The sequence below is a fragment of the Lissotriton helveticus genome, chromosome 7, assembly GCF_964261635.1.
Source record: "Lissotriton helveticus chromosome 7, aLisHel1.1, whole genome shotgun sequence".
NCBI lineage: Eukaryota > Metazoa > Chordata > Amphibia > Caudata > Salamandridae > Lissotriton > Lissotriton helveticus.
Genome location: NC_136068.1, coordinates 110577152 through 110595835, shown reverse-complemented (window position 1 = coordinate 110595835; position 18684 = coordinate 110577152). Strand labels below are relative to the sequence as shown.

The 18684-nt window shown below is 41.3% G+C and overlaps 1 protein-coding gene across 1 annotated transcript in view; it reads right to left on the bottom strand.

The window, feature by feature from the left end:
• The window catches only part of COL20A1 (collagen type XX alpha 1 chain), a 511940-nt gene that overhangs the window by 34316 nt on the left and 458940 nt on the right, over window positions 1-18684 (bottom strand). Inside the window, exons 33-37 of the mRNA XM_078651638.1 lie at window positions 16797-16850; window positions 12299-12352; window positions 10794-10847; window positions 7240-7311; window positions 1496-1531 (exon numbers count right to left, since the gene is read on the bottom strand). Of these exons, the coding sequence (XP_078507764.1) occupies window positions 1496-1531; window positions 7240-7311; window positions 10794-10847; window positions 12299-12352; window positions 16797-16850 (270 nt within the window). The remainder of the gene's footprint in view (window positions 1-1495; window positions 1532-7239; window positions 7312-10793; window positions 10848-12298; window positions 12353-16796; window positions 16851-18684) is intronic.

The window sequence follows — 18684 nt, the reverse complement described above, 5'->3', positions numbered from 1 at the left end:
TATAATAACAGATTGGATACAGCATATGTTTATCCCACCTCCCTTGCTATCAACTGAGATTTTCTTTGGTCGCCTATCACTCATTTCTTAGATGTATCTGCAAATCTAGCAACGTTCACACAATCCCCGAACTGAAGAAATAACCAAGCCCCCATTAAAATGTTTATTCCTGTATTTTATACCACTCAATTTTGATTTTAATTTTTTGCTCTATGCATTTAAGAATAGTTATTGCATAAGTGGTTATGTTATTCTAGTTATATTCATTTGTTATTTCTTCCTTTCTCTTTCCTTTTCCCTTTCTCTCTTGTTTATTTAATGCCTTAACATTTTGTATAACTTAATTGTATTATATTGTCATATTTTCTATTCATAAATAAAATCAAATTTTCAACTTGAAAGAAGAAAAAAGATTTTAAGATGCATGAGCGAAGAACTCTGTGCTCGATTGCAATTGTTGGATATCAAATAACTGTGTTGCAGATAATGTTATCAACTGTACATGCAATGAAAAACCCATACAAAGAGAAATCCCTGCTAAAACGTATTTCAGCCATATATCCTGTAGAACTCACACCATACTCTGATTCAGCATTACCACCAACTATAGATACAAGTGCCATACAAAATCTCCTAATTTTTTTGGTAGCTCTATGTTTACGTGGCATGGCAGTCCCGTATTGCAAGACTTCCGGCTGGTGTGCAGGATGGCCCTCAAATTACAATTACCTCACTGGCGGACTTCTGATACGTTTCTCACTTCTTTCACGATTAATGTTTCTTACAAATGAAGAAGAGACTAAAAATTAGTTTATCACAATGCATCCACACGATGTGATACTATAAATATTTATTCAGTAGATAACATTACTGGGTCAATATCGTCCTCAATGTACAAACATGCTAATTTTACAGTCTCCTTTGCCAAAAACTCAGCCTTGATAAATATATACATTGCTTGCCCGTATGTTGGTTGAGGAGTAGGGTGGGAAATGTGGAGTCGGAGAGAAAGAAAGATTCATCATTAATTCAGCAACCTACATCTCCTTCAAGTACTCCACCAGCATGGCCTTTAAAAAGGACATCAAGGGCCTCATTATTAGTTTGGCGGATGAGGTACTCTGTCACAAATGTGAAGGATATCCCCTTCGTCGCATCACAAATTCCATAGGATATTACGGAATTGTAATTTGGCCGATGGGGTATCCATCACATTTGTGATGGAGTAATCCTGTCCGTCAAACTCGTAATTAGTGAATTCAGTCAATGAAGTTAGGTTATCGATCTACAAGTAAGTGTATCTCATTTGTGCAAACAGTGAGTCACCAGAACAGACTCAGTCTTTCATCCTTTTGGCAAGCAAAACAATGAGTATTATTAAGTTCAATATAACATCTATTGAGTTCAGAATAACACCAATCATTTATGTGGAAAGGGACATGTCAGTTCATTGTGTGCACCATATAAATATCCGGATCACATTGTGTCTACTCACCTTGTCACCTTTCTCTCCTCTGGTGCCAGGTAGGCCCTGGAAAGAAGAAAATGAAACATTGTAAGTCCTGGTGGATAAGGAGAAGTATAGATGGGGTCTTCCCCCTTAAAGGGGACTTTCTGAATTAAGAAATTAGTTCCATATTGTCACATTCTCCCCAGTGCTAAAAAAGGCAACAAGAGGAGGTCTCGAGAACAGCAAGATTTTTCTACTGGACTTTCAGACGCATTGGTCTGCCAGAAAATCAGAGAGAACAGACTAGTTCATGCCCCCCCTGGCAAGGTGGTTAGAATAACATTTCTATATTATCTAGCAGCTATACCCCATGCTTCAACCTCTTTTTGGCTTAGCTACGGCTCACGCCCTCCACAGGATGATGATCCAGAACACTCTGGTATCGTTTGAAGATACTGCCTGGAGTGTTTGTTTCGAGCTCTTACTGATGTGTGGTCTTCCTGGTGGTGGGTGTAAAGTAGGAGAAGTAATCGATTTCCTTTAAGTACTTTATTAAAGGTAAAGTATAATAGTAGAAGAACAGGTAGTGCCAGGAAGCACAACCATACAGATAGAAAGCCAGGCTCTAACTGACTCACACCCTAGAACATAATGATGCAGCAAGCATTCCATGGGCTCGCTCCAACACGAGCCTTAAAGCAATATACAATTACAATATGATACAACATAACACATCCCCCCCCTTACAATGAAAACAATATTAAACAACCTAAGAAATAACAATAAATGAAAAAGAATGGAATAATAAAAAAAAACAATAATACAGAAATACAATAATACAGAACCTAAGAAATTCTACCTAACATATTCTTTAAGCCAACCAGGCAAAACTCTTTTCCTCTTTGAGCCTTCAGCACTAACAATACAAGGCTCTACATTTTTGTCAACGTCAATGAAACTAGGATCCCTGTCTCCATCCTTGTACCCCACATTGCCTTCTTCACCACCTTGACCTGACAAGGACTCACCGACCTGTCTGTCCCTAACAGAATCACTAACCATCCCTTCTCCTTCCCTTAAATGAGGAAACAAACCACCCTCATCAGCACCATTTAGTAAACCTCCAGTCTGTTTTTCACCCAGAGCTAACTGAGATTGCAATTCACTGTTATCAAAATAATCTTACACCCAATCAAAGTCACTTGACCTTTTACTCACAATCTTTTTTTCACCATGATCTTGACAAATATCAAAGGCAACGTCTTTAAGGTTCCAAACTTTTCCGTCACTTAGCCTGACAGAGTTCCTAAAAACATCAATAACTTTTCTTGGAAAATCAAATTTATTCTCACCCTTCTGGACCCTGTATGGTTTCCTGATCCTGACCCAATCTCCAATTTTCACCATAGTATCTTTAGCACCATGTCGTTTATCATAGTACTCTTTGCTTTTAAGATGAACTAATTCTAAATTCTTTTTCACTTCCTCAGGTGACCATCTTTGCACACTCTCCTTAAATAACCAACCTGGATTAAATTTACACCTGGGTAATCTACCTCTCATCATTACAAAAGGGGATATACCAGTACAATTGTGCAAAGTTACTTTATAAGACCAAACTGCCTTCTGTATCTCTACTTTCCAATCCAAATTCTTATTATTAGCTGCTTGCAAAATACCCTTAATCACCCTATTAAACCGGTCAACCGTTCCATTTCCGCTAGGATTGTACAAAGACGTTGTTTTATGTCTGATATCACACTTCTCAAAGTACTCTTTAGCTGATTTGGATAAAAATTGCACACCATTGTCCGTCAAAATATTCACAGGCAACCCTTCCATCATAAAAATTTTATCTAAGAATTTCAGAACTGTTTGAGTGTCCACTTTTTCCACAAACTTAACCACTAGCCACTTAGTAAAAAGATCAATAGCAACCATACCATACTCTTTCGTGTCTCCTATTGGACCAAAAATATCCACCGCAATAGTTTCCCAAGGAAGATCTGGAATCAGTCCCTCACTCATCGTAGGTCTCAACGTCCTCAAAGACTTATCAGCCCAACTCAAGACCGGACAACCTTTTACAAAAGTTTCTATCTCCTTATCAACCTTCGGCCACCAAAACAAACCCTTGACGGCCAATTTAGTTCTTACTATTCCAAAATGTCCCTCATGACACATTTGTAAAATATTTTTCCTTAATCCTGTAGGTGGAACAATCCTGTCCCCCCTCATTAAAACTTCCTTTTCGAAAAATAATTCAGAACGTACTTCCCAAAATGGTTTTAAGTTGCCTGTCATAAACTTTTCTTTAGGCCAACCTTTGCAAATAAATTTTGAAACTTCTACCAACTCTTTATCCATATCATGTTCCTTAGACCATTCTTCTCTTCTGATAGCAGGAACCCCAGAGTCTTGTACTAAAGCTACGCTGAAGTTCCCCCATGGGTCATCAACACACTTCTCTAGCGGTGCAGGCAGTCTAGACAAACAATCCGGCACTACATTATCTTTTCCTGGTACATAATTAATACTGTATATGTATTCCTTCATACGCATTGAAATTTTTGCCAATCTAGCTGAAGCCGTTGCAGTTCCATCCGTAGACAAAATGTGGACTAATGGTTTATGATCCGTCCTGATGTTTACCATTTTTCCCCATACAAATGCACGAAAGTGCTCTAATGCCCACGCGGAGGCTAAAGCTTCCCTTTCTATTATTGGGTACCTGCTTTCCGCAGGTGATAAGGCCCTGGACGCAAACAAAATAATTTTCTCTTTTCCATCATCCCCAACCTGCGATAGTACAGCGCCCAAACCTTTATCGCTTGCGTCAGTTGTCAAAAGGCAATCCAAATTGGGGTCAAAGCTTGACAAAGCATTTACTTTTTGTAACTCCCATTTAACTTCTGCAAACTCTCTTTCACATTCCTTCGTCCATTCAAACTTCACATTCTTCTTCAATAATGATCTAATATTATACACTTTTGAAGCAAATTTTTTTATGAATTTAGCGCAGTATTCTGCCATTCCTAAGAAGGATTTAATCTCTTCTTTAGATTCTGGTGCCGGCGATGAAACAATGCTTTCTACCAGTGACACTTTTGGCCTGACACCTTCCTCACTGATAATATGTCCTAAATAAGAGACACTTCTTTCTCCAAATTTACACTTCGATAACTCTACAGTTAATCCTGCTGAATTTAGTGTGTCAAACACTTTCCACAGTTTTGTATCATGATCTTCTTTGTTGGTACCTGCAATTAAAACATCATCTTGGAAGAAACAAATCCCTTCCATATCTCCAAACAATTTGTGCATTAACCGCTGGAAAACAGCCGCGGCTGATGCAAGCCCAAAAGGCATTCTCCTGAATTGGTAACAACCAAACGGCATGATGAAAGCCATTAAATGCCTCGATTCTGGCTCCAGAACCACCTGGTGATAGGCGGCAGAAAGGTCTATCGTGGAGAACCAAGTTGCTCCTCTTAACGAAGAGACCATCTCATTAATCTTTGGTAACGGGAACCTCTCAATCATAATATTCTTATTAAGATGGCGTAAATCTATACATAAACGAATTTTGCCATTAGATTTCCTCGCTACTACTACAGGACTAATCCATCCTGATGAATCTATTTCTTCAATAACACCTTTAGCCAAAAGGCCTTGTATTTCTTTCTTTACCTCATCCCTTATCAACAATGGAATGGGCCTGACCTTATGCACTTTAGGTTGTGCATCACCTTTGAGCATGATCCTATGCTCAAAACCTCTCAACTTGCCCAACTTTTATCCCACTACATTAGTGAATTTACTTTTCAAGACATCCTCTATCTTGCTACACTCATCTAAGACCAACACCTTCTCTTTGCTGTTAGGGTCCAAAATGATGTGAAGATTCTTCTGATCATGCCACCCTAGGACAGATGGTCCCGTTTTGGCTATGTATAACTTCCCTCTTGTCAACCTACCTTTAAAAAGGAAAGTGAGCCATCTGAAACCCAATAAACCTATTCTTTCTCCCGTGTAACTCACAGGATTAACATCAGAGATATTCAACTTATCCCATATTTTGTGTGTAAATTTCTTCTTCCATATCTCTTCATTAATGATAGTGTATGGAGATCCAGAATCCGCATACACTTTTACCTTTATACCCCCTAAGGACACTTCACAAACTGGTTTACCCTCCATTGCTTCGTCAGTGATATTGAGCATATAATTCCCCCTTACATTTTTCACACAACTTTCATCATCTTCACCACTCCCATTAGCACTCAAATCTTCATTCCAGATACATTTAACATTACTACGCTTGCGACACATTTTGCTAAAATTGCCTATTAATCCACACACTCCACATTTTTTCCTTAGAGCAGGGCACGACTTGCTGTAAGCCATGTGTTCTTTGCTGTCGCAATGGTAACACCTTCTCTCTTCTATATTCCTTTCTCTTCCTTGACTCCTGAAAGGTTGATTAGAACTTTTGTTTTGAAATTGTTTAGCTTGAGTTTTTTCTGCCCCTTGTATTTTGAAAACTGCTGATGACGCTTTGTCCAATTCTTTTACTGTGTCCTTGACAACAGTGGCACATCTCCCGGACATCTCCGACTTCCTCATAATAGCAAGTACATCATCCAGGGGTGCATCACCATTTACCCAAAGACGGTCTTGTATTGGTGAGTTATCATTGTGCATAACTAGTTGGTCCCGAATGAGGTCATCATGCAGGTTTCCAAATTTACAGTCAATTGCAAGTTTTTGTAAGTCACCTAACCATTCATCAACTAATTCTTCTTTCTTTTGCTTTCTCTGAAACAATTTATGCCTCACTACACCAATACAAACTTTTGGTGCAAAATATCTGTCCATATCTCCAATGGCATTATCAAATTCACTTAAATCTGCATTAATCACTTTTTGCATTCGTGAATAAGTCTTTAATCCTTTCGGTCCCAAGGAATGTAAAAGTATTCTTTTTTTTTGTTCTGGTTTCATTTTTGAGTTTTTATCAATAGCACAAATATAATTGGTGAAATACTCTTTCCATTCTACCCATTTCATATCTGGCTGAGATCCTGTAGCCCAGAAAGGTTGTGGAGGGCTAATTACAAAACTTTGTTGAGCCATCTCCTCTTTCAATGTACTCTCAGGCTGATCACCAGTTTCCATATTTCCCTCGTCGTCGCCAATTGTAAAGTAGGAGAAGTAATCGATTTCCTTTAAGTACTTTATTAAAGGTAAAGTATAATAGTAGAAGAACAGGTAGTGCCAGGAAGCACAACCATACAGATAGAAAGCCAGGCTCTAACTGACTCACACCCTATAACATAATGATGCAGCAAGCATTCCATGGGCTCGCTCCAACACGAGCCTTAAAGCAATATACAATTACAATATGATACAACATAACAGTGGGGCTGCTATGGTTGCAATCTCCATGGCAGAGTGCAGCTGCAGAAGCCTTACTGGTGCTGTTAGGTGAGCCACCCTGTCAAATGTATCCTAAAATGCAAACCCAAGTCACCCACTGCCAACAGGACTGTCCTCTCACACCAGGATACCAGCTCCTCTGAATTATTCCAGCAATACAAATGAGAAGGAAAGAGTCCACTGTCTGGGTCAGGTGGCAACAAAACTCTCTGATCCAGCTCTCTGGTTGAGTCCGACAATTAACAGAATGCACAAAACGCCAATAAAGTAGGCTCTAGGGCTGAATACAAAACATGTTTGGCTATTAATGATTACTTTCTAATAGTGAGTTACTTTTGTTCTGTACTTACAGTAGGTCCAACACCACCAATGCGTCCCCGATCTCCAGGGATCCCTTTCAGTCCTGGCAATCCTTGAAGGCCCTGTAGGAACACAAGTGAAACAATAGTAAAAGAAAATGGCAAAGGGAGGGGAGATGGAGTGAGTGTGTGAGTCAATTTACACAGTACATAGCTAGAAATTCCTGTGGGCTCAGCGATGAGACCAAAACACAGGGAAAACCACTCTGCCCAAATGAGATGCCTTCACACTAGGAGTGGGCGAAACTCATGGAGTTTCACTAAAAACTCAATGAGATTTCATGGAATTCTGTGAGTGGGAGGAAATTGGTATGTCTCGCTGCTCGGGCTAATTGTTTAACGCTGAGAGTTTGTTCCGTGGTGGAAAATCAGAGCAAATGGCACCATGAAGCTTCTTTGCTGCCGCTTGAGTAGATTTTCAATTAGAGCGGCAGCTTTCTAAACGCAAATGGTCGCAGCCTCCTGTGAATGCCCACATTCAGAAAATCTAGCCGGGTGTCATTCTAGCATCCGAAAGCCGCGCTAGGAGACTCAAATTCTTGCTCGCACTCGCCAACTCAGCAGGTGCGAGCCACATGAGAAAAAAAACTCCACCACACAGTGGTTGGCGGAGTTTTGCCAGAACTCCACATTACAAGCGTAGCACAGAGAGAGCACAACTCTGCTAACACCGCCAATGGAGCAGAATTTATTGCCCACTCCTACTTCACAGTCCTCCCAGGTGGCAGCCCTCTCATCACCGGCTGAATTCATACAGCCATGCTGACCCTGCAGAGATTTATGTGGATAGTGTTAAATAGATATTACATGTACAGGCACTTCACAGCGCTTAGTGATACACTGTTGGAAGCAACTGACCAATCGCTTAGCAGGAAGACATTGACAGGACTGCACATCAGTCTTTCCATTTTGTGAGTCTGGGAACAGGGAAGGGATATTAGCCTTTAGCATCAAATACTCAGTTCTACTCTCTCCTGCAGGCACGGCTGAATATTTTTCCCTCTCCATCACAGCCCTCAGACACTGTACTCCACTCCTTCACTCTTTGTTCACGCTCTAAATTGTTCTTGTGCCTCCTCTACACCGATTCCTCCCATGATGTTCTTGACAGCACATCTACCTTGCACAAGGTCTTTCACCTAAGGTATAATAACATGAGATCATGTTCCCCTTGTCCCCCAAGATCTCGAAATCCAAGCACCCCACAAGGCAGATACAGTGAACGTGAATCTCTACCTTCCATTGACTTAACTTTGACCTCTTCTCCATTGTTCTTGTCACTCTGTGATAGGCCAATGGGAAGCATGTTCTATATTTGTGTTGACGTTCGATCCAGCTGCAGGGACTGCCCCAGGCAGCCTCTGAATGCGGTGCCTTCATTCATTAAATATTATTTTTATGTCTCTCTTCCAAAACCATGATATCTGGAGCTCCTTACACTGGAAGAAGTAAAGCACCTGAGGCTGTGTCATAGAGGGTTAGGACTAGTGGGAAAAACAAAACTTACACAAGTGTTTCATCCATATTTGCTGCTTCGGTAATAGAAATAGGTAAATATGTTTTTAATACATCTGGGCATTACATGATTTCACACTATTGTTTCTGATCACATAAGAAAAGGTGCACAAATATTTCTTCCACTTTTCAAATGTCAAATATGTACCCGAATCTTAGAACATTTTTTTTTTATTTCATATGTTGTGTAAGTGGCGCATATGTGAAACCAGCTTGCTTCATTTGTTTCATTCATGAGTTATACTTTATTGCTAAACTTTGACAGGGCCACAATTTATTACCCTGCTTAGTCAAGCGAAATGTTGACTACCATGATGTAGAAAAAGGTGTCTTGGGTTGAACAAACTATATGTAGGGTAGAATGGATTGCTGTGGAGTAAAGTGGTGTAGATTGGCATGGTACAGAGTGCCATAGAGTGTTGAAGAGTGGAAGAGAGGAGTGGCATAGCATGGAGTGGCATAGAGTGGAGTGGCATAGAGTGGAGCAGAGTGGTATAGAGTGGAGTAGAGTAAAGTGGCATAGAGTGGAGTGGGGTAGAGTAGCACAGAGTTTCGTAGAGTGGAGTGGCATAGAGTGGTATAGAGTGGAGTAGAGTAAAGTGGCATAGAGTGGAGTGGGGTAGAGTAGCACAGAGTTTCGTAGAGTGGAGTGGCATAGAGTGGAATTGCGCAGAAGGGAGTAGAGCGGCATACAGCAAAAAGGCACAGAGTGGAGCAAAGAGACGTAGAGTGGTGGAGAGAAAAGTGGCATAGAGTGGAGTGGTGTAGAGTGGCACATAGTGGCATAGAGTGGCATATAAAGGAGTGGCGTAGAGTGGAGTGGCATGAAGCGGAGTGGCGCAAACTGGATTAGAGTGGAGTGGCATAGAGTGCGAACAATATTTAAAGGCCTGTTTACAGAAAGGGAGCACTTGTAGAAGAATACAGTATACTGGGTGTGCTTCACAGGAGGGATAAAGACATGCGAGACGGGCTATACCAAATAACGCCAGCAAATAGAAAGCAAGCAAATGTGAGTTACAAACCACAAAGCCAATGGTAACCAATGGGTGAAATGCATTTTTAGGTCAGCTTTCTGAATGTTCTCAAGACATCTTTAGCAACCAGATAACTGCACTGTCTGGTAGGTTTTGACCTACAAAGGTTTGCAGGGTTGTGAGTTCATGTACTTTGCAACTTCACACAACCATAGTTAAACTCTCCATTTTGCACTTAAAAATGTATATAAACAAAAAATATGTTACATGCGGTGAGGGTCAGACTGACCTATAGGGTAGCCTGAAAGTGCCAGAATGGCTGATCTGACAGGTCCATGTGTGGGCTATTTTTTGGTTGTTTCTGGGCCTGTTTTATTGTCTGAGAGCTGGTTTTTACTGTTGATTTCCTTGATATTACCACAAACATTGCCTGCACCAAGCACAAATGCATGCCGACTCCCACGCCACGGAAATACCTATGGGCTTATTTACAAGACTCTTGCACCGCCAGTGCGTCACTTTTAATATATGTGAAAAAGTGACCTACCTGTGGCACAAGGAGCTTGTAAGTAAGCCCCCTAAACGTTGGTGTCTGTACAAGCTCAAAACTGACCTGATTTGCAACTGTGGTCCACTTTCTTTTAGCTACATGATTCGCTAATGAGGGCCAATTTTATTTTTGTGCCCGGGTCTGTATTCTGTTCACAGTTTGGCCTTGCATATGGCTTCAAAAACTGATCTCCCATTATTTTTACTTTGGTGCACTTCTTTCTGCAATGTGAACTGAAGCGAAATCTCTTCAGTCTATTCAATATCACTCAAGCAGGAAAAGTAATACAAATATATTTGCCCCATTTTTTTGCATCAGTCCCAAATCTCTTTGATATGGCTCTTGACCCCTTACAAGCACCTGGTGATAATGAACTGTGTGCTCGGTAGTGTGCCATGTGGTTCGTTATTCAGATCTGTGTTGTGTGTGCATGTCCCCTATGATCTCCAGCATACATAAACCAGAGGTAGCCCCCTTTGTGACTGCAACCCACAAGTTCTTACCCTAGGGCCCGGAGGTCCCGGGGGTCCAGCATTCCCATCAAATCCTTGGAGACCCTGTGGATGGAAAGAAAGCTGTGAGTGCATGAAGTGAGTCCAAAAGAGGGTGACAAAAGGACATCTTGAGGCAGAGACAGCCAACATGGACACTTCCTGGAGTGGCGGCTTGTGGTACAATGGACCGCCCATCCACAAATGCCTCAAAAGCCAAGCCGGATTATCCTGTGTAAGCAACCCCTCCCAAGTGCACAGGTAGCCAATGATTGAGAAGGTCGCAGGTTGACTATTGTTCAGTCTCAACAGTCCCATCAGGACCAGAAATACATTTATACTTGCTAGTGAGTGCCACGAAATTATAACGGAGCCCCCATAATGACCTTATCACTGTTGAAGTGATGGAAGAAAGCTTCAGGCAAGAAGCCCAAAGGAGCTGTCAAATGAGATACTGAAATGCAGCTCCCAAAGATGTTGTAAGGCTTGCTGACACCGCCCAATGCCATCCTATGATCTAAGAAATGGGCAGAAGGGTGAATCGCACCAGTCACTGAAGGAGAGATGTGACTAACGCAGGTGAGACTCTGCGGCATGCGCGTCATCGAACGTCCAAGCAAGCTCTTCTGCAGCATTACTGATAATAGGGTCCTCATTTGGACCGACAACAGTAGTTTGCACAAATCAGACTACCTCATCAACGCCAAAGATACAAAACACAGGCAGGTAGTCACCAGATATTAGTGACCACTAACTTTGTCTCCAAAAAGGGCGGCACAGACTGAAGTGCAACTCAGAGCTGCCAGCTTTCCAGCTAGTGTGACAGCGTGGAAATGTCAAATACAGCGAAATGAAATAAATCTAGTTTTTTCCTAAGAAAAATGCATCCTAAGAAATGGGGAAAATAAAAATAAACCCATCACTCTAATAGACAGTGTTGGCAGAAATAGCTGCTTGGTGGGTTTGTTCCATCCTTTTATCAGGTTAGACACGAAATGCAATGTCAAGTATGTTTACTCAACTATGTTGGTAGGCATATCATTGTGTCAAAAACTGAAAGGTGAGAATATAACAATTTCGCAGCTTTCTTTGTATTTAATTCCCACAAGTATACGAGGAAAATGAATGTTATTTGAATTTAATTTGATAACGAGAGAGAAAGGAGGAGGGAGCAAAAGAACAAAAAATAAGTAAAATGTTTCCATAGATAGATAGATAGATAGATAGATAGATAGATAGATAGATAGATAGATAGATAGATAGATAGATAGATAGATGAATGTAAGACGGTAAGTATGACCCAAAGCGAGACACAAAATAGACAAAGAAGAGGAGAGACAATTACAGGAGTTTAATGAGACAAAATAAGGTGAAAATGACCATGATGGAGTGAAAATGTGGTAACAAGAAAAATTATAAGGGTAAAGGAAAAAACAGAAGAAAGACAAAAATAGAAAGGGATCAGACAGTGTACAAGACAGAGTCATAGGCGGGTGGAAGATGTCAGAAGATGGTACCAGTAGTCCTTGCAATCCATCTTGACCCGGAGATCCCTGGGGTCCAGGAGGGCCCTGCAAAAACATGGAGACAGGTCAGCACAGACATGGAGCAAAGCTGAAATATACACAAATTAACATGGCTTACAGAAATTCTGCAAAAAGCTGACCCAATTCAGACAATCCTCTATCACACTCATTCATTCAACAGCCTCTCTACCTAAGAGGGTTTAGTGACCATGCCCAGTAAACCCATAGCCCGTGGAATGCCCTCAAAACTTGAACAGATGTACTGTTCATCCCCGGGGACACCAAATTAATTGGTAACTCTTAAAGAGAGATCCTTTCTCATGGATAACCAATGCAGAGCTGGCTACCTGCTGTGAACTCAGAGAAGATCAAGAGACAACCAGAGGCAACAATGGTGCAGATCTAAGATAGAAAAAAATCACTCTGATCTATTTGCCCCAAGCAAACAGAAGTTATTCTAGGGTCAACATCAAAACAGTGCCGTTTAGAGGATAAAAATAAGAATTATATAGCCGGCTCCCAAATCTGACAGTCTAATCACCTGAACCTAGTCACGGAATACCATATGCTCCAAAATTATGTTAATCAAATGCGGGAACCCAATCAATAAGAGGTCAGGAGATCCAGTGATTACAGAATTAGAGTTTTCATCACGTGTCAGCAGTCTCATGTACAAGTACTCCAATGCAGTTGAATCAGGGTAATGGAATTCAGCAAGCATGAATCTGGAGCGCGTGTACTGCAACTGTCAATGCCTGCAATGAAAGCTCTCTCGGCCTATCCGGGTGTCCAGGGCTGGACAATGAAAAAAGGTCTATTGAGGTCCATTCTTGATTGAACAATAAAAGAGTGACAGGTCACAGTAGTCGTCAAGCCACTATGCACAAAATAGCATAAGTGAAAAAAGTGTCACGTGTCTCCTTAAAAGACTCCATGTTGGGTTGCACAAAAAGGGAAACACCTGCTTGGCAATTTTATGGCTCTTGATTGAAAATTAGAACTAAAACTCAAGAAAATCCGACAGACAATAAACTACTCCTAAGAAGGAGAAAAGAGTCGAGCAAGAATTCCAGCTGTAGAATCCAGGTGAAGATCAAAATACTAAGGCCAAAAATCTGGGAGAAAACAATAGCATGGGGACAAAGAATACAACAATATTAATGGAACAAATGCACTGAGACATACCTCCCTGTCATGGATGTCCCCTTTAGATAGGATTCAAACGAGAACTGACATTACAGGAAACGTCTCCACTTTATCATAAATTGCAAACATTGATTCATAAGAGATGGGCAGACCACCATCTTGGGAAGGGCTGGCTATAAGGCTTGTCCATGTTATTTTTTCAGGAAAGCATGGAGTTCATCCGTCAAACAATGAAGTGCAAGTTTGGCATTCTTCATTCACACGCTTGATTGCAAAAATCCACTGCTGCTGTTGATCCTGGGTACAAAGACTGCTTGGAGAAGACTCCTCTTTGTGACCACATGCACTGAGACACCAGTGTGGTCCAAGGGGCACTGATGCTCAGCTGTGTGCAGTACACAACATTCAGGAATATGCGGACTGAAAGTGCAAGGAGCCCTTCTTCTCTCTCACTGCACTCAGCCTGGAATAAGTTCTTGTCACTGCTCTCAGTAGGGATGTAACACATGGGTCACTTAGCCAAAAAGAGCATTATCCAGCGGTGCTAGGACCATCACTCAGGGTAAGCAATACTTGAACTGCCTGATATTGATGGCATTACCAGATGATGCACTGTGCGACAATTTGATTTCCAGAGCATGACCGTGGAAATATATTTCAAATGCACAAGAGTAGAGACAAGGGCTTCCCTGCAGTTTGTCTTGTCTTTTCATTGATTCCGAAACTACAGATGTTTGCCTTTAGTGTGCATTTCAATTTTAAAATCAGGTGTAAGTACAACAATTTGAAACATAAGTGCCTTTCATATCCTTATTTACAACCAAATGTGGATTCAAATAAATGTGTGTTTTTAGGGATGGACTCTGCTCACGGTTAAAAATTCAATCTCGTATAAAAAAGAGGAGTAAACATGATGTATGGCAAACAGGATGTTCACAGACTACAGTAAGAAAGCACCAACACTGCTACAGTATTGGAGAAAAGAAAAGCCAGGAAAATTCAAAAAGGGATAGCAAACGAGACATTCATCTAGTCAATTTAAACTTTAAAACATGCACAATTTATCCAAAGTACAAATAAGCAAGTGCTACAAAATGTACTAATAAGCAACACATGTGCAAATATGAACATGTACTTTTTAATTAAAACCAGTAATCTACTTCTCAGAGCGCTCTGCAAAAGCAAAGTATATCATGAGATATGTTATAATAAACATTACTGTGGATATTATGATCATATGAGTTTAAGTCGCAGATTGAGTCTCACGTACATCTTGAGAGTTGGATGGTTTGTCTCACAATGTATCTTATGGACATCAAATGAAGTCTCACGTACATCCTAAGGGGTTGGTTGAGTTATCTGAGGATGTAGCTTGTGTACACTACAAGGTTTGCAAGATATGACTTTGATTGGAGAATCATACACTTGAGGATGGGTGATTTCGTTTCAGAAGGATTCTTGCGTATGCCTGGACGGTAGCAACGTCTTGTATCAGGTAATATCTTATGTACATCATAAGGTTTAAACGTGTACCCTTCGATGGAGTTCCATGCATACACTGATAAGTGTTTGAGTATCAGATGGAGTTTTGTGTACATTCAGAGGGTGGGGTTGTTTTGTCTTGGCTCATAGCTTATTTGTTTCATAAAATGTGTTGCCTTAGGAGTCTCAATTACATGACAGTGGAGGCTCTAGTATAGTCACCGGTACATCTTTGAGGGTGGGGTGGACTTGTTTCCGATCTCATTTTACGTATATCATTAGGCTGGGCACTGGCACCTTAGATTGAGTCTCATGTACACAATGATAAATGGTTAAGCCTCCTATGGGGCCTTGTGTACATCTTCACTGTGAGGTTGTGTTGTCTATGGTGGTAGCTCATGGTCATCTTAAAGTTTGGGTACTGTATCCTTAGATGGTTTCTTAGCTACCGGATGATGGGCCCTTTAGCATCATATAAATATGACCCCAGGTAGGAGTTGTAATCAAGGGTAATCACAGGTTGGTTTAAGGTTTGCATATTGTACCATTAGATGGTTTTTTGTGAACTGGATGCTGGGCTCTTTAGCATCAGATAAACATGATGAGGGCTTGAGTTGTCGTCAAGGGTAATCACATGTTGGGCATGAGAGTTATACATTGTAGCATTAGGAGCACTAAGAAGCAAGATGACTGAGGCTGGACACTGGTTAAATTGTCTTTTCTTAGTGTTTTTATTCATTTTTTACACTATTGCTAGTTGATAAATAGTTATTTGCTCATGCGCCAGTTGTCAATGGGCATTGAGCAGACACAGAGCGTGCCAGAACATTCCTTCACCACCATTCTCAGGATTGTGATATTGAGTAAGCATTCAAAGTGTAAATAAGAGAAACCAATTTGCATCACTCATTGTGCAGTCTACAAACAACTTAAAATTGATTGATGATTTCCCCGCAAAAATGTTGAAGCAAATCTGATAATTGAAATATTTCCATTTTTGTTTCTCATCAAAGGCGCAACTCCACCCACTTTCGAACTTCTCTAATGGCACATTTTGCTGGGAGTATATTTACTCCAAATCCCACTTTTCCAAACAGTCTTAAAATATGATATGAAGCTATAGAGAACATCACCAATGGCGAATCAAGTAAATTTGCATGCACCATAAAACAGTCTTTCTGGTGAAAAGTGGCACGCTCATGGACACAGTGATAAAAACAAAGAGACACATAACAACTAAATAGCTCCACATTCGATAACCATTAGAACAGTATGTAAAATCGAGGTAATCCCTTTCCCTACACATTAAAACCACCCTTAGAATATTTCCCTTCTAGTACAGTCAATCAACGATAGCATTGTGAAAGTATTCTGGGCTAGCAAGCCAATGAGGTTTGAGTCTGAAAGTGCTAGTACAATCAACCAATGAGAGCAGAGCCTGAGTGTTTTGGACAGTCAACCAATGGGAGCAGCGCCTTAAGTTTCTGTTACTTTCACCCAATGAGTGTAAAGTCAGGGGTGCTCTGCGACAAGCAAGTGGCTTTTTGTTAAACAGTGTAAAATGAGGAGTTGAGGCAACCTGTCAAACAGCCATCAATATGCCTTATACACAACACAGACTGGTCCCTGGACAAGGGAATCTCTTCAGCAGCCATGGTTAATGCAGGTAAGAGCGGTAGGGCCAGGAGGGGCGTGATTTGGACAGACGATGACGAGGGAAAATGAATTATTTATTTAATTTTCACTCGTGGTTGTCTGTCAAATCCTCCCCAACCTGGCCTCACCGCTCTTACCTGCAAGGGACGCGGCTGCTCCACAGCCCTGTCTGAGAGGACAGAAGATACACCTCCAGTAACCTCACCTGCAGACCGGGGCTTCCACTCTCTCCTCTGTCCCCTTTGGCGCCAGGCGAACCCTGGAAAACAAAATGAGCATGGTAGAAGTATTTAAATGCTTTGTTTTTTGATTAAGCTCCCTTACAACATATTAATGCCATAAAGTCATGCAGCAAGGGGCAGACACACTACAAAAACAAGATTGAAATAGTCGACATTGATGGCTGTAAAGTGCAGTAGAGGGTTATGGACACCATGCTATCAGGAAATCAACAGTAAGCCTGCAGGCCTCGGTGTTGTAGCCTCAGCTAGTGACTCCTGTGAGGCTTGTAAGGAGCATCAGATGGGGATTAATGTAAGTCATGCAAACTAGGTGTTGTAGGGTCAGATAGTGATTCATGTAAGTCATGCAAACTAGTGGTTGTAGGGTCAGATAGTGTTTCATGTAAGTCATGCAAACTGGGCGTTGTAGGGTCAGGTAGTGATTCATGTAAGGCATGTAAGGCAAGCAGGCTTTGATGTTGCAGCCACAGACGGTGATTCATATAAGGCATGTAGCCTTAGCTTTTGTAGCGTCATATAGTGATTCATGTAAGGCAAGCACGCTTCGATGCTGCAGCCTCAGGTGAAGTTTAATGTAAGACATGTCTGATTGGCGTTGCAGCACAAGATCATGTAAGGCATGCAGGCCTGGCTGTTGTAGCTTTAAACATTTACATCTAATGAAGTTTATTAACTTTTTTGTATTTATGAGATTTTTTAATATATGTTGATTTAACGTTTGCATTCACCTGGTGAATAAAGCATTCATATATTTGATTCTTCGGCTATTGTTACAATTTGAGTGTGGATAGGGTTGAGTGAGATGTAATTGATGAAGAGTGCTATTGTGGTTTCCTAAAGGGAGCTTTTCTTTGACGAAGTTTAATATTAGACATGTCTAATTGGTGTTGTAGCATCAGATGGGGATTCATATCAGGCATGCAGGCTTGGATGTAGATTCAGATAGTCATTCATGTAAGACATGCAGTTTGGCTGCTGTAGCTTTAGAGTGTGATTCATGTACGGCATGTAAGTTTAGATTGTGTAGCTTTAGATAGTGATTCGTGCAAGTCATGCAGGCTTGGCTGTTGTAGCCTCAGATGGAGTTTAAGTCATGTAGGCTTGGCTTGTGTAGCCTCAGATGGAGTTTAAGTCATGTAGGCTTGGCTTGTGTAGCCTCAGATGGAGTTTAAGTCATGCAGGCTTGGCTGTTGTAGCCTCAGACGGAGTTTAAGTCATGCAGGCTTGGCTGTTGTAGCCTCAGATGGAGTTTAAGTCATGCAGGCTTGGCTTGTGTAGCCTCAGATGGAGTTTAAGTCATGCAGGCTTGGCTGTTGTAGCCTCAGATGGAGTTTAAGTCATGTAGGCTTCGCTTGTGTAGCCTCAGATGGAGTTTAAGTCATGCAGGCTTGGCTTGTGTAGCCTCAGATGGAGTTTAAGTCATGCAGGCTTGGCTGTTGTAGCCTCAGACGGAGTTTAAGTCATGCAGGTTGGGTGTTGTAGCCTCAGACGGAGTTTAAGTCATGCAGGCTTGGCTTGTGTAGCCTCAGATGGAGTTTAAGTCATGTAGGCTTGGCTTGTGTAGCCTCAGATGGAGTTTAAGTCATGCAGGCTTGGCTGTTGTAGCCTCAGATGGAGTTTAAGTCATGCAGGCTTGGCTTGTGTAGCCTCAGATGGAGTTTAAGTCATGCAGGCTTGGCTGTTGTAGCCTCAGACGGAGTTTAAGTCATGCAGGCTTGGCTTGTGTAGCCTCAGATGGAGTTTAAGTCATGCAGGCTTGGCTTGTGTAGCCTCAGACGGAGTTTAAGTTATGCAGGTTGGGTGTTGTAGCCTCAGACGGAGTTTAAGTCATGCAGGCTTGGCTTGTGTAGC